This window comes from Cariama cristata, unplaced genomic scaffold (genome assembly GCF_000690535.1).
Source record: "Cariama cristata isolate BGI_N322 unplaced genomic scaffold, ASM69053v1 scaffold12142, whole genome shotgun sequence".
Lineage (NCBI taxonomy): Eukaryota > Metazoa > Chordata > Aves > Cariamiformes > Cariamidae > Cariama > Cariama cristata.
Window position 1 is genome coordinate 1 of NW_009604458.1, and position 13,028 is coordinate 13,028.

The window sequence follows — 13,028 nt, forward strand, 5'->3', positions numbered from 1 at the left end:
CCGGCCCTGCCCGTGGTCAGCGCTGGGCCTCGCAGTGTCCTGGCCTGGGCCAGTGCTGGGCACAGCCCGGGGGACACCTCTGCCCGGGCTGGCAGTTACCCCACTCTGTAAAGCCACAGTGCCCAAATTCTGGGTTGGTCGCTGTTGCCCAGGACGCTGAGACCTGCCTCCTGGGCATGCGCTCCAAAATTCACCTTTGGCTTCCTGTCTCAGTCAGACAATAGATGAGGAAATCGAGACCTTCCCAGTTCTCTGTCTTGGGCCAAGGGGAAAAACGGTGCTGTCATGGTCTCTGGAGAAGAAAATTTGGTTGCACTATCTTTATCTTCCTTGCCCAGGGAGGAGGCAAAATCTATACAGAGTGTGACCCAGCTGGGATCAGCTAAGGGGCACCTCAGAAATGCCTCCATTTGCAAAGGGAGGACAGAGAGTTGGTCTTCTGTATGGGCCTGCAAGACAACTTTCACAGGGGTTCCAGCCCACTGTAACTTGGGCTATGAAGATATGGGTGCTCATACCTAGAAACATGTTTGTGGATGTCAAAGGATGCCATGCCCTGGCAAGAGCAGAGCTGAATCCCCCCTGAGCTTGCCCTGCCAGCTGTGAGAAAGATATAACCTTGGCTTTTTTAAGAGTATACTTCACTGGAGATAAAATTGTGACAGAAACAAGTTCCAATAGAGGAACTTAGCTTGGAGGCAGCACACAGCTCTTGTAAGGCTAGGGTAGAACAGGTCAGATCCTGTGGGCAGGAAAAGTTCAGAAGTAGGCAATGAACTTTGGCTCTGGCTCAGGTCTCTCTGCGACTCCCATAACTGTGTCTCTGCAGAGGGTACACCACTTGGATTGGGCTGAGGTTTGGGGGTAGAGCCCCTTTGGTTCCCTGGGGGCATGGTCAATGCAGAGAGGGCCCCAGTAAGGTAAGAGAGGGTGGAGAGGAAGGGCAATCTCAGACATTGTGCAGAGCAGTCCAGACTGGGAGATGTAAATGGGGCTCAGCCTAATTGCCTCTCCACAAAGGCTCCATCTCCAGGGTTGAACAGCTTGCAGACACCTTCAAACAGAGCAGGAGGGGTGCGCTTTGAAGTTACCCAGAGGAGGAGGGTTATCCTGGGCTCTTGCGCATATCCTACGCAGGTGGTTTCCCTTGATGTGTCTGGCATGTCCAACATAAATGTCCCTACACCTAACACTGTAGCAACCACGTGCTTCTCTGCTGTCTGGCCATTCTGATCTCACCACCCATATATACGTGCTGCTTCTCCAGTCCCACCACACCTCCTGGCCATTGCACTGGGAGAAGCACTCACATCCTCAGATAGTTTCCACTCAACATTTGGCAATTGCAATCTACTCCCCTGTCTCCCAATGAAGACTGACTTGGTGGGGATCTCAGGCCAAAAGGAAGAGGCCAGCAAGAAGAAGGAGATGTGTGACATGGAGTTATTGAACAGGCAAGGCAGCCTGGTCTCCGACAGGGAGGATGGCAGAGTCACTCTCATCCTGACCCTCACCCTCTGCAATGTGAGGAAGACTGAGCTCTCTAAGACAGCCAAAGCCTTTGAGGTACAGGCCTCATCATTCCCTTCCTCCACTGAGCCATTTCTTCTGTCATTGCCTTCACCTTCCCTACTTTGCATCTCCTCCTCTCTCATCCTTCTCCTGCCCCCTGCCTGGCTTATGCCTCCGTCTGCCTTCCCCCTTTCTCAATGCCCCTGTTTTGCTACAGCTCCTCAGAGAGGTTGGCTGGCCTCTCCAGGTGAAGAAGGAGAGTGGTCTGGAGGGAGGGAGCAGCCAGACACAGTCATTTAGGAGAATAATCATTTTATGTAAGGGCTGTGTAGAGCAGATACCAATCTATTATTTCTTTCTAGCAGTTGTGGTAGCTAGCCATGACTAAACAACAGAGGAGCATTTGAAGCACTCGTATTGTGGGGATGTTAGAAGCCAACGAATTTTCTCTGCGTATTTGCCAGGAGATACAGGGAATACAAGAGCTGTAAACCATACAGGCATTATATATTCTAGGCTCTTGAAGTATCCCTACCAGGTGCTCACTCTCATCTGTGAAAATGAATAACTCAAAAGAAAAGTATTATATTTGTTACTTATTTGTAATTGTTTGCAATTATTTAATGATTATGGTGTTATTATACATCAATAGATCTGCTTTCATTCTGCCAGGGTCCTAAGAGTTACTCAGCCACTCATTTGTTATTTCTGCACAGATGAGATGCTGCAGTCAACAGTATCTTGTCTTTCATCTCCATCTATCTCTATCTAATTCTACAGTGTTTAATCTTTAGTTCTGCCTGTATTTTAGCTCATTCTAAACTGAGCATTATTAGGCTTCATTGCTTAACCTGCACTTCTTGTTTTAGTCACCTCTTAAAGACATTGTAGAAGTGTATCTAGACTTACCTGGATGTTCAGTCTTTGGAGAAGCTTCATCATATGAACATCTGGATCTTGCAGATGTTTGAAACTCAGATCCATCACTTTGAAACCAGACGTGCCAAAAAGCCCAAGAACTCTGCTGATGATCTTGACATTTTTGTTGAATGTGAAGCTCACAGTGCTGATGTTAGTATCCTTATCACCTCCTTAAAAAGAGTAGCAGAGGATGTGAAAATTAGCAGAGAAGACAAAGGTAAGAAACATGTGCATCTGTTAGTCTTGTTTTATTTCTTTTTGGAGTAACTTTTTTAGCTTTAGCTTCGTAACAGTAATTTAATTAGTCTGGAAAGCAGGTGAGCACGCATTCATTTTTCTTCATTGCATGACACTTTTCCCCGAACTGGGACCATTCCATTTGGTGTGGAAAGGGAGGTACTTTGTCATAGCCAGTGGAACTGAGGTGAGAAAAGCGTTCTAGCAAAACAAAAAGCTGAGGAGAAATTGGAAACTCCTCAAAGACAGGAAGGTTGTTGGCTGAGAGTTGAGAACTGTGCAGAGAACTGAGGTAAACACAGACACTTGACGGGAATGTAATGATACGGCGGAGGGTCTCAACATTTAATTTGTTTATAGTGGATTGTGTTGGTTTTGTTAAAAGAAGCAGTAACTAACTGTTTATGGTGTCCACTGCCATCTGGGTCCAGTAGTATTGTCTGTACTTAGATTGCTCCTTCACTGAAAAGAGCTAAATGCAACCAGCTCAAAGAAACTTCCAGAGTGCAAGAGGGAGAGAAGGTCAACAGAAAGTCTGCAGGGCAGGCTGGCAGAATCAGGGGATTAGATTTTTGTGGGGAACAGATCCACTGCCAAATCTGGAGTAACAGAGCATCATGCATTTTCCCAGGCACCTGAAAACCTTGTTTGGAGGTTGTGCAGCTTCAAAGGTTGCACTTTAGGAACAGTATTTCACCTGGCAAAGTGCTGCAAGTGGCTGCTCCACTGCCTGTGCTGTATTTGAGTCACTACCACTACCAGCCACCAGGATAGAAAGTGAGTTTGCCAGAGGTAGACCAGTATTTTTCCTGTTTACAGGCAGGTAGGGGATCAGTGAGTATAACAGGCTGTTAGAGACCTTTAATACAATCCTGAGGATGCCAGAGGTGCCCCTGATAGATGAGAAGGCTGAGGGTCCAGCTTATAGGCTGAGTTCTCTGAACACAGAACTGCCATGAGGTTTCCCACCCTTGAAAAGGCCAGGCAGAAATCCCCAGAGCCCTTTAACTAATACAGTCCTGTTTGGACTCCTTTGGGTATTGTTTGAAATTCATCTTCAGGCTAGTGATGAGAGGCAGTCCATGCCAAGCTGTTCTCAGGGACTCTGGGGATATCAAAAAGGTATCACTGTAGTCAGGGAAACTGGCAAGCCAAAGAGGGTTTTGGAACTCGAGAAGCATTTCTTTAGAATTTCCTTGGGAGTTGAGAGGTTTGTGCTCAGAAGTAGCAGTTAGTTTCAGATGTGTTGGGGCTGGGATCTACAATAAAAACAAGAGATTGTTAAAAGAGGATGTGTTTATGGTTAAAGCAGAGGAATATTAGGGACATAATTTTCTCCACATTTTCCTTTTTCTTATGGTTTTGACCAGCAATCATAAAAATAATCAGGCTTATTTTGGATGTAATCATGCTAGAATTAATATACTTCCCATGCAAATGGCCAGAGTCTTTCTGTTTCTAAGTTAGCTCAGACTTACACACAACAGTCCTTAGTTTGTAAAGAGTCTTTTCTCGGTGTCTCAGACCCCAGAATTCAGCAGTGCCCTAAGCAGTTCATTTGATTTCAAGATGAGAGGGTCAGAGAATTGGTATTTGTGGGCCACAGAGACACCTTAGGTGTGTGCACCAGCAAGAACAGGGGATTTGGAGGTATTGGCATTAAAGCTTTTAATAATTTGGTCCTATTGAGGTGAATTGGGGGGTGCTAACATGTCAGAGGACTTTCAACTCAGCTGGCTCCTAGGTTTAAGATTGTCTAGCAGTTCATTTTACTGACATATCTAATTGAAAGTGGTCATGTATCTTGTTGAAAGAGGCTAGCTGCAGCTTCACTTGCTAAGGCAGTTTGCAGGTGCCTGTGAGAGCATATTGGTAACTAGGAGATATCCAAGTTGTATAGACATGCTTACTGGTCAGCAATCATTTCACTGGGAAGATGTAAGTATGTAAGTTCCAGCTACCCTCATCACCTGAGGGCCCAACTGCTGGATTAATCTCTTTTTTCCCCACATGGACTTCTTTATTTTTTTTCTTTGGAGATTTAGTTAAGCCAGACAGGCCTTCCCAGGCAGTTTGCTGAAGGACAGTGATAAGACAGTGGCCTGCCCACAGTGGCTTTAACCCAAATTAATTTGGTACTCAGTTGAGAAAAGCAGTGGTTATTTCTGCTTCCATGAAGCAGAGACAGATGCAGCCAAACTGGCATCTGTCAGCACTATCCCTGTTTTATTGGCTGCATTCATTTCTGTGACCAGGCCAAGGGTTCTGCCATGGTCTCTGTCCTCTCCCTCTCCCTCTCCCTTAGACTGTCTGCCCTCTCCAGGACTCAGTAAGGGACAGGCAAAATGTGTATGGAGACATACACTGGAGGACTTATGATCAGGTACAGGTTTTGAGGAGATAGGGCCATGGATGGCAGGACAGGTATCTTGCATGCAGAACCATTGGTACAGCCAAAGACAAAGGCTCAGCAAAAAAATTCTGAGGTGAGATCAGACATCTGTCAGACTAGTATTTCTTCCTTCTTATTGCTGAATTGGCCATAACTGCGTGAAAGAACTGGAATTTCTCAACATTGAAGTGTATTTGTAGACTCGTACCTTTGTGAACTGGCTGTGCCTGGACATAATATAATAAGACTAAAGCTAAACTTGCCATTCTGTACATAGATGCCTGGTCTCTTGCCAAGTATGAGATTAAGGTGACCCTAAGCAGACCTTCTCTGAGCTGTAACACACTAAGTCTGATCACAGCACTAATCTGACCTCAGAAAGCAGTATCAACTTTGTCTTTTTTTCAGTCATTTTTAAAAATCATTCCTTAGAAATGCTGGCACTTAAATTAAAATGAGCACACTTAATTTTTATTTTAGTCACCAGAAAACGTCTCCATTTCAGGGGAAGGAAACTGTTTGGAAATTCAGCTAATGCTAGAATAATTTTGCTAAAAAACAAACAAACAAACAAAAAAAACCCAACAAAACAGATCCAGAAGGAAAAAACTTTAAGTCAAGATACTTCTTGGCCTGTTTTGTTTCTAGAAATTTAATATTTTCCATAAAAAATGTTGATTTCACTTTTAAAGGAGTGAAAATTTAGGACTACTTTTTAGACATAATAAAAATATTTTCTTGAATCCAAAATGTAGAAAGTAATTTGTTGTGCTGTGTCAAACAGAACATCTCATTTGGCTAAAAGGAAATTATTTTGACTTTAAAAATTGTTTCTACTAATTAAAACCAAGGAATTATAATTGCAAGTTAGTTTCAGATAATTTTTCTTTCAGTCTGCCAGTTGGTCAGCAAATGAATTCAACTACGGACATATGGTGACACGCAGATATGAATATTCTTATATATTGATGAAAAGAAAGCTTGTAATCATCAGCACAACTTTTATTTCCTGTGTCTTTTAAAATTGTTTAATATTTTCTCATTTAACTCTTGCTGCTTTCTCTCCAGTGCCCTGGTTCCCCAGAAAAATCCAAGATCTGGACAAATGTCACCATCTGATCACTACGTATGATCCCAGTTTGGACCATGGTCACCCTGTAAGTTTGACGTCACTGTTATTTTCAAAAAAGAAACTCTTTGCAGGGAAATTCTGGAAAGGAAAATTTCAGGAGTAAAACATACTTTTGAAAGCACAGAAAAAATGAAAGATCAGATAAAGGCTGATCTTCAGTGGAATTAGGGAGTATCAGATGAAAAACTTAATAAGAAAAGCTTATGGGTCCTGATTAATCAAGGTACATATAATTAACATTAGACATATACTGAAGTAATTTCTATTCAACATATTCTTTAGCATGAGTTTACATTTCATTGTTTAGTTTAAAAAAATCTTGTTTATTATTTCACACCTGATATATTTGAAGTATGTCCACTTTGTACTAGATGGTCCACATAACAGTCAAGTTTCCCAGCCTTCTGCTTTTTGTGTTTTCTATGTTTTGACCTTCCACCAGGTCTTTGGAGCTGGGATTTTGGCAGTATTTATTGAACCTACTCTGCCAAGTATCATTAGAATATTTGTGATGGGCTTTCCCTTGAATTCAGGTAGTAGGTCTTGGTTACGAGTGGGCTGCAAAAAGGGCTTTACTCCTAAAAGTTTTGTGTGTGTATTCTTAGTGTGCCATGAGCAGAAGCTCTAAGAGAAGAAAGAGGAAAAATGCACTGTAGAGTCCTGCTCACTGATGATAATAGTAAGGCAAAGTACTGGGAACAAACAAAGAAATACTTGATTCTTATCAAAGTTTTCCAACTTTAGTACAGATGAGTTAGGTACAGACAAATAAGGGACTCCAAAGGGCCATTTGCAGATTGACAAGGTAGGTCACAGAATTTTTGTGAAGTGTTCTGCCAAACATTATGCAGAAGTGATACATGAAAAGGAAAAAAAGCAGACTTTACATTGAAAAATGCAAGGAAGATTTAGATGGATGTCAACAGAATCTACAAAATTTTGTCATTCGCTTTTCTAAATGTCTGAAATCTATTTAGACCCATTTATTAACCTACACAATGTTAATGTTAGCTATATAGAGTTTTGTGGGGTACAAAAAAACTTTTCAAGTCTATCTTCTGTTTTTGAGAATCACTTATTAAACTATAATGCTCTAGGAGAGCTTCATGTCCTTCTTAAACAGGACATCTTCCATTCTGCCTCACATCTTTCTGACGGAAACAATCCAAGTATTTGTCATTTTTCTGAGCTAGCTCTGAGGCTGTTTCTCATGAGGTGAATGGATACACATTGGGAATTCTTTGAATTGGACTAAATTCCCCTCCTACTTTGCCAAATAGGTGTGAACACTGAAGAGAATGAGAGAAAGTACCAATGGTGCAGAGTTACTGAAGTCTTGAGTGCGGATCAATCTACACTGCAGAATGCAGTGCAATGTAGGAATTTCTGAACTAGCTTGAAATAAGGTTAGATCAGGCTCTGAAAATCATTTGTCTGTGGCAGGAGGGAGCACAATGTGGGCTCATTTACTGTGCTGCTAAGCATGACACAAAAAGGGACAGGTTGGAGGAAAGTACCAAATACGCTGAAGTACAGGTGGCTCGGCAGAGATTTTGCGTGTAAATTTACTGCCAAATAATAAGTAATTTGGTCTGTCCATCTCAACAGTTTCACTTTGTTCTTGACTGTCTCTTTAAAGAGCAAAAAGCAAACTGATGACACTGTAACACCAGTCTCTGGGGTACTCTGACACTGGGTACCCTGACACTGGCTGTTGCGGTCCCCCAGGGAGGCTTCTGCTACACAGAGAGTGGGTACAGAGCCCTGGGAATACAGCAAGGACAAAGCTGGGAGGTCACATCATCAATGCTAGTCTGGCCCAATGGCTTTGCCACATGTTTTGCGTGGACTTGTCACAGCTACCAACAAGCAAGGGTGGCATCTGAATAAACATATTATCCATAAGACATGACAAAAATAAACATGCTCTCAGGATCCAGTTCTTTCCTCAGATTCATGCACAATACTCATTAAGTGTAGTATTACTGGTATTATTGCTACACTGAAAATTATGTGAAAAAACCTAAGGGAGAAATTTGGCTTGTAGTATGCAAAGTGGTTCCAGTAAATTCTGAATATTTTAGAATAATAAATATTTGTACAGTGATGCTGATCAACACTGTTTTATGAGTTATACTAGTAATACAGTGCCAGATTTAAGATTTTATTTCTATTATGAATGATGTAAAATTCAAAGGAATTTGATTCCACATCTCTATTCATATTTAATAGCTGGAGAAGCCTGCTTGAAGCTCAACTTCTAGTAAACACAGGGGGGGGAGGGGGCAAAAAGAAAAGTCCAATATTTAAGTGAACTGCCCCTTTAAACAGATACCACTGAATCAGCCTTTATCATCACATGCTAATAAATGGGCAAGGGGGGATTGAGCTGAAAGCCTGTGCTTTCTATAGATTCAATGGTAGCTCGAATGATTTCTAGCCAGTGAGGACCCCTTCTTTGCCCGAAGCACAAGGTATTATGCAGGAGCAGTGTACTTTCTCTAGCGAGGTGCTACTAGACTAGATACCATCATGTCCACTGCAGTCCTATATCGCACCCTTTGTGCTTAGGGCAGGAAAAAAATGATTCAGAGATTCAACTCTTCCCCAGTGGAAGTGACACCCCTATTTCAATTACATTTTTAGTGTGATTTGCATTTAAATTTGACTGTAAGTGTAATGATCTGTGATGTAGTGTTTATGAACAGCTCCAAAACCTTCCCACGAAGCCATGTTACTTTTCTTTCTGAGCACAGGCCCCAAATTTTCATCAAAATGTCACGGATATAACTGATTGCAGACTTCGGGTAACCCTGTTCATGAGGCTGAAGATTAATTGCCTCAGAGAAAACAACCTATTTGAGGCATAGGTTTTCTGAATGCTTCTGTTAGCAAACTTGTTTATGCTCACAAATCTCTCTTAATGCAAAACTTTTTTTGAACTATTTTCTATCTCAGGGGTACACTGACCTGGAGTATAAGAAACGGAGGGAATTCTTTGCTGACCTTGCCTTTAATTACAGAGCGTAAGTACAAGGCTGCTGAAGAGAGACTTCAGCAGTCCACATGCACTTTCAGATATCTTCATATGCAAGAAATATCAGAGATTTAATCTTTTGTCAATGTATCAATGGGTTAGAAAATGGAATTCAGCCACAGAAGCTTTCACTCAATACAAAATAAACTTTTCCCACAATACAGCAAATATACCTTAAGATGAAAATCTTAGTATTGCTTTCACATCTCCTTCAGTGCTGTATTTTGTCTTAGCAGAGGTGATTTCTCAATATGACTCTTTCATTTCAATTTTGCAGTTCCTTTTAGGACTAACTCCTGAGCTGAGGCTAATCTTTTTCGAGGAACTATAAGGAATAATGTTTAGGAACATATTTTTGACAAAGAAAAGTGATTTACTATTTTTGTTATTTGTTTGACAAAATGTCTCTAGCCATGTACATTAGCTACCTAAAAACCTCTCAGGTCTTGTGTGGGTGACTGAAAATGTTTCTGCCTTTATGTGTAAAACTTTACCAGCATCACACTGCTGTCCGACAGAGTCAATCAGATGTAGAGGTAGAACTGCTTGTGGATTATCAGCCTCATGGTGTCCAAGAACTGGTGAAATCTCCCAAACCTTGAGACACTTCTGTTTGAGCACAGTTTTCTCACCGCCACCTTATATCACACCTAGCACAGCACAAAAGCACACACTGAACTAACTCAGATTTGCTGAAGAAGTAGCAGTGAGGAAGAGGAGAGAAGACCACCCATCAGAGAAGTTAGTGAAAACCATGCAGTGTATGCCTGGGCAGCTCTCTGCTGATGAGCTTATGAATGTTTCTCTGTGATGATACTGTGCTGATCACATCCTCCAGGGATGGACCCTCCAGGTACACACTGCATTTTAGTTGCTAGATTGCCTTCAGCAGAGGTAAGGGTAAACATGAAGGCCTCTTTTTCCTTCTGTAAAGCAGAACATGGCTCCCTTTCTTACCTTATCCCTCTGCTTCCTCCCCACACTGGAATAGTAAAGAAAATGCACACATTAGAGCCTATCAAGACAAATAAGTTGTTAATTATGTACAATTTTGCTGTTTCTATCTTCATTACAGCATATATTCATAGAATCATAGAATCACTATGGTTGGAAGAGACCTCAAAGATCATCAAGTCCAACCTACTACCCAACGCCACCATACCTACTAAACCCACTAAACCATGTCTCGAAGTGCCATGTCTAAACGTTTTTTGAACACCTCCAGGGATAGCGAGTCCACCACCTCCCTGGGGAGCCCGTTCCAATACTTAACAACTCTTACAGTGAAGAAGTTCTTCCTAATATCGAACCTGAACCTCCCCTGGAGCAACCTGAGGTCATTTCCTCTTGTCCTATTGCTAGTTACCGGGGAGAAGAGACCAACCCCCACGTCACTACAACCTCCTTTCAGGTAGTTGTAGAGGGTGATCAGGTCTCTCCTCAGCCTTTTGTCCAGGCTGAACAACCCCAGCTCCCTTAGCTGCTCCTCATAAGACTTACCCTCCAGACCCTTCACCAGCTTTGTTACTCTTCATGGTACAGGCAAAGAAAATAATACTCTGAAGCCGCACTTGAAACCTGCTTTAAACATATGCATTATTTCTTCTGTTCATTACAGAGGAGACCCTTTGCCTCACATCAAGTACACAGTGCAGGAGATTGCAACTTGGTGAGTTTGTTACCTATACTCCAGCTCCTGGGCCATTCCACTGCAGTCCCAGGAAAGACTGGCAATGTGAGACAGTTGTAACATTTTAAAACCATATTTACCCATCTCAAGTTTTACTCCTTGGTTAAGTGTCACCTTTTGGTCGTTTGTTTTGCAGAAAGCCAGTCTCAGAGCTGGTCTTAACTATTCACTTTCTAGAACAAAATGAATTTTTCTGACCATCTTCCTGCCTGATCCCATTGAGATATCAGAAGCCAGAAAACACCTGGAGCCTATAGTGTAACTTCTTCTAACTGAACTGTAATTAACTATAACTGTAATGGTGACAGAAATCTCACCTTTCCAAGTCTGTTGCCAGAAGAAAATGTCCACTCACAGGATGGAAGTTCACTCATAAGATGTTCATAGGACAGACCAGCCTTTCTTGTGCTCCTGCAAGTATTTGTTGCTGTTAACATGAATAAGTATCTTTCTCTCAAAGTAAAGGTAAAGGAAGTTTTGGAGTGCCCTTCCAGGATACATTATTTACACTGTAAAAAGGCCTTTGATGTCATATGAAATGATGGCAAGTTACTTTTACATCGGTGCAGCATTTCTTCATTGAGGCTTTGTTTCTCCTGAAGATTTGCCACTCAAAGAAAACCCCCCAAAAAATCCAAACCCAAACAAACAAAATTAATTCAATTCAAAGTACATTTGCAGATTTTATGTGAACTATGTGGCAGATTTGAAAGAAAGCGGAGTTCTTATTTCATATACCTCTGTTTCCACTTTCTCCCATTAACTTTAACAAATCTCAGTTAAGTATCAATAATTACACATTTGTATGATAATATAAGTATAAATACGTCCAAATGTCCCAACTAAGAGCAGAGTTCCAGGATTGTGCAAGGTGCCACATGTGCACGTAATAAAAGAGAGTCTTTGTTCAGAAAAGTTTACAATTTAAATGGAAAGACAGCCTAAAGGTGGGAAGAAGGAAGAATGGTGACCATGTTTTATAACTATGGAACTGAAAAAGCTAGAGCTTAAGTAATTTGCCCAAAATTATACACAAAGTTCATGTCAATGCCAGCAATTAAATCCATACGCTCGATGTCTCATGCCAGAACCTCAACCACAGGGCCACACAATCTTTTTCAGTGATTAGTTTGTTTTAAGTAAAATCTACTATACCATAGAAAGCTTGAGGAGTGTTGCCCACAATCACATAGAAACCTTGCATCCAACTCATCCAAGCAGTCACATTTTTATTAAGCTCAAATAGGTTTTTATAGCATGTTTTAATTGTCAAAGATTGATCATCAGTGTCATGCTCGTGATTGCTATCACCAGCCAACAATCTTGGCATGGGATGGTGTGTGGGAATGTCATATTTAAGAAAATTTAATTTCGTGTTCTTTCCTGTTTTTCTCTTTTGTTGCCAGCCTCCATCATTCCAGCCCTTCTCCACCTAGAATTAGTCCCACTGTGGTAACGGAATAGATCTTTAAAGGACTATCTCCCCGTTTCCCCAAACAGCCAGCCCCAGCAACCTAGCTTGCCTTGTTATGCAAAGCTGTTTCCAAAATTAGACCTCCCAAAGGTTATCACAGCCCCCTGGGGCTGTGCCCTGAGGTCAGCTGCATTACAGCACAACTTAATTGAGCACTGTGCAATTGAACAGGAAATTTGTAGCACAGATTAAATTCCCTTGGTGTTCATTCTGAAGAGTTGTTGGATGCCTTCAGTTCGTAGCAACATGGTTATAAAAATGAAAACTAATCAAGTGAAGAAATACAACTTTCAGAGAACAGAGGGTACAGACGATGTGAGTTTCTGTTTTCAAGCCAGCTTCTTGGAAGGCCCTGAAACTAAGTAGTCTTAAAAGATGTCTTATGGGTAAAAGCTATACAAGAAAAAGGGATAATCTAGGACAAAATTATGGGGACACACCTGTCATATCTTCATAATAAAGCTGACTAGTGCCACTATTTTTCAAAAAGAATAAGGAAATTTATGCAAAATAAGGTCATTGCCTTCAAAGTCTTTCAAGTGGCCTCATCCTTTGTTATGAGGCTTGTTTCTAGAGTATTTCATAGACTGTGCTTTCAGCAGTTTCTTTTTCCCTCTCTGGACTTGGACTTTG

The 13,028-nt window shown here is 41.5% G+C and overlaps 1 protein-coding gene across 1 annotated transcript in view; it reads left to right on the forward strand.

Moving 5' to 3' along the window:
- Positions 1-1,368: 1,368 nt before the first annotated feature.
- LOC104158076 (tyrosine 3-monooxygenase-like) overlaps positions 1,369-13,028 on the forward strand; it is a 32,196-nt gene continuing 20,536 nt past the window's right edge. Inside the window, exons 1-5 of the mRNA XM_009695635.1 lie at positions 1,369-1,566; positions 2,476-2,650; positions 6,131-6,219; positions 9,153-9,220; positions 10,850-10,900. Coding sequence (XP_009693937.1) covers positions 1,369-1,566; positions 2,476-2,650; positions 6,131-6,219; positions 9,153-9,220; positions 10,850-10,900 — 581 coding nt within the window. The remainder of the gene's footprint in view (positions 1,567-2,475; positions 2,651-6,130; positions 6,220-9,152; positions 9,221-10,849; positions 10,901-13,028) is intronic.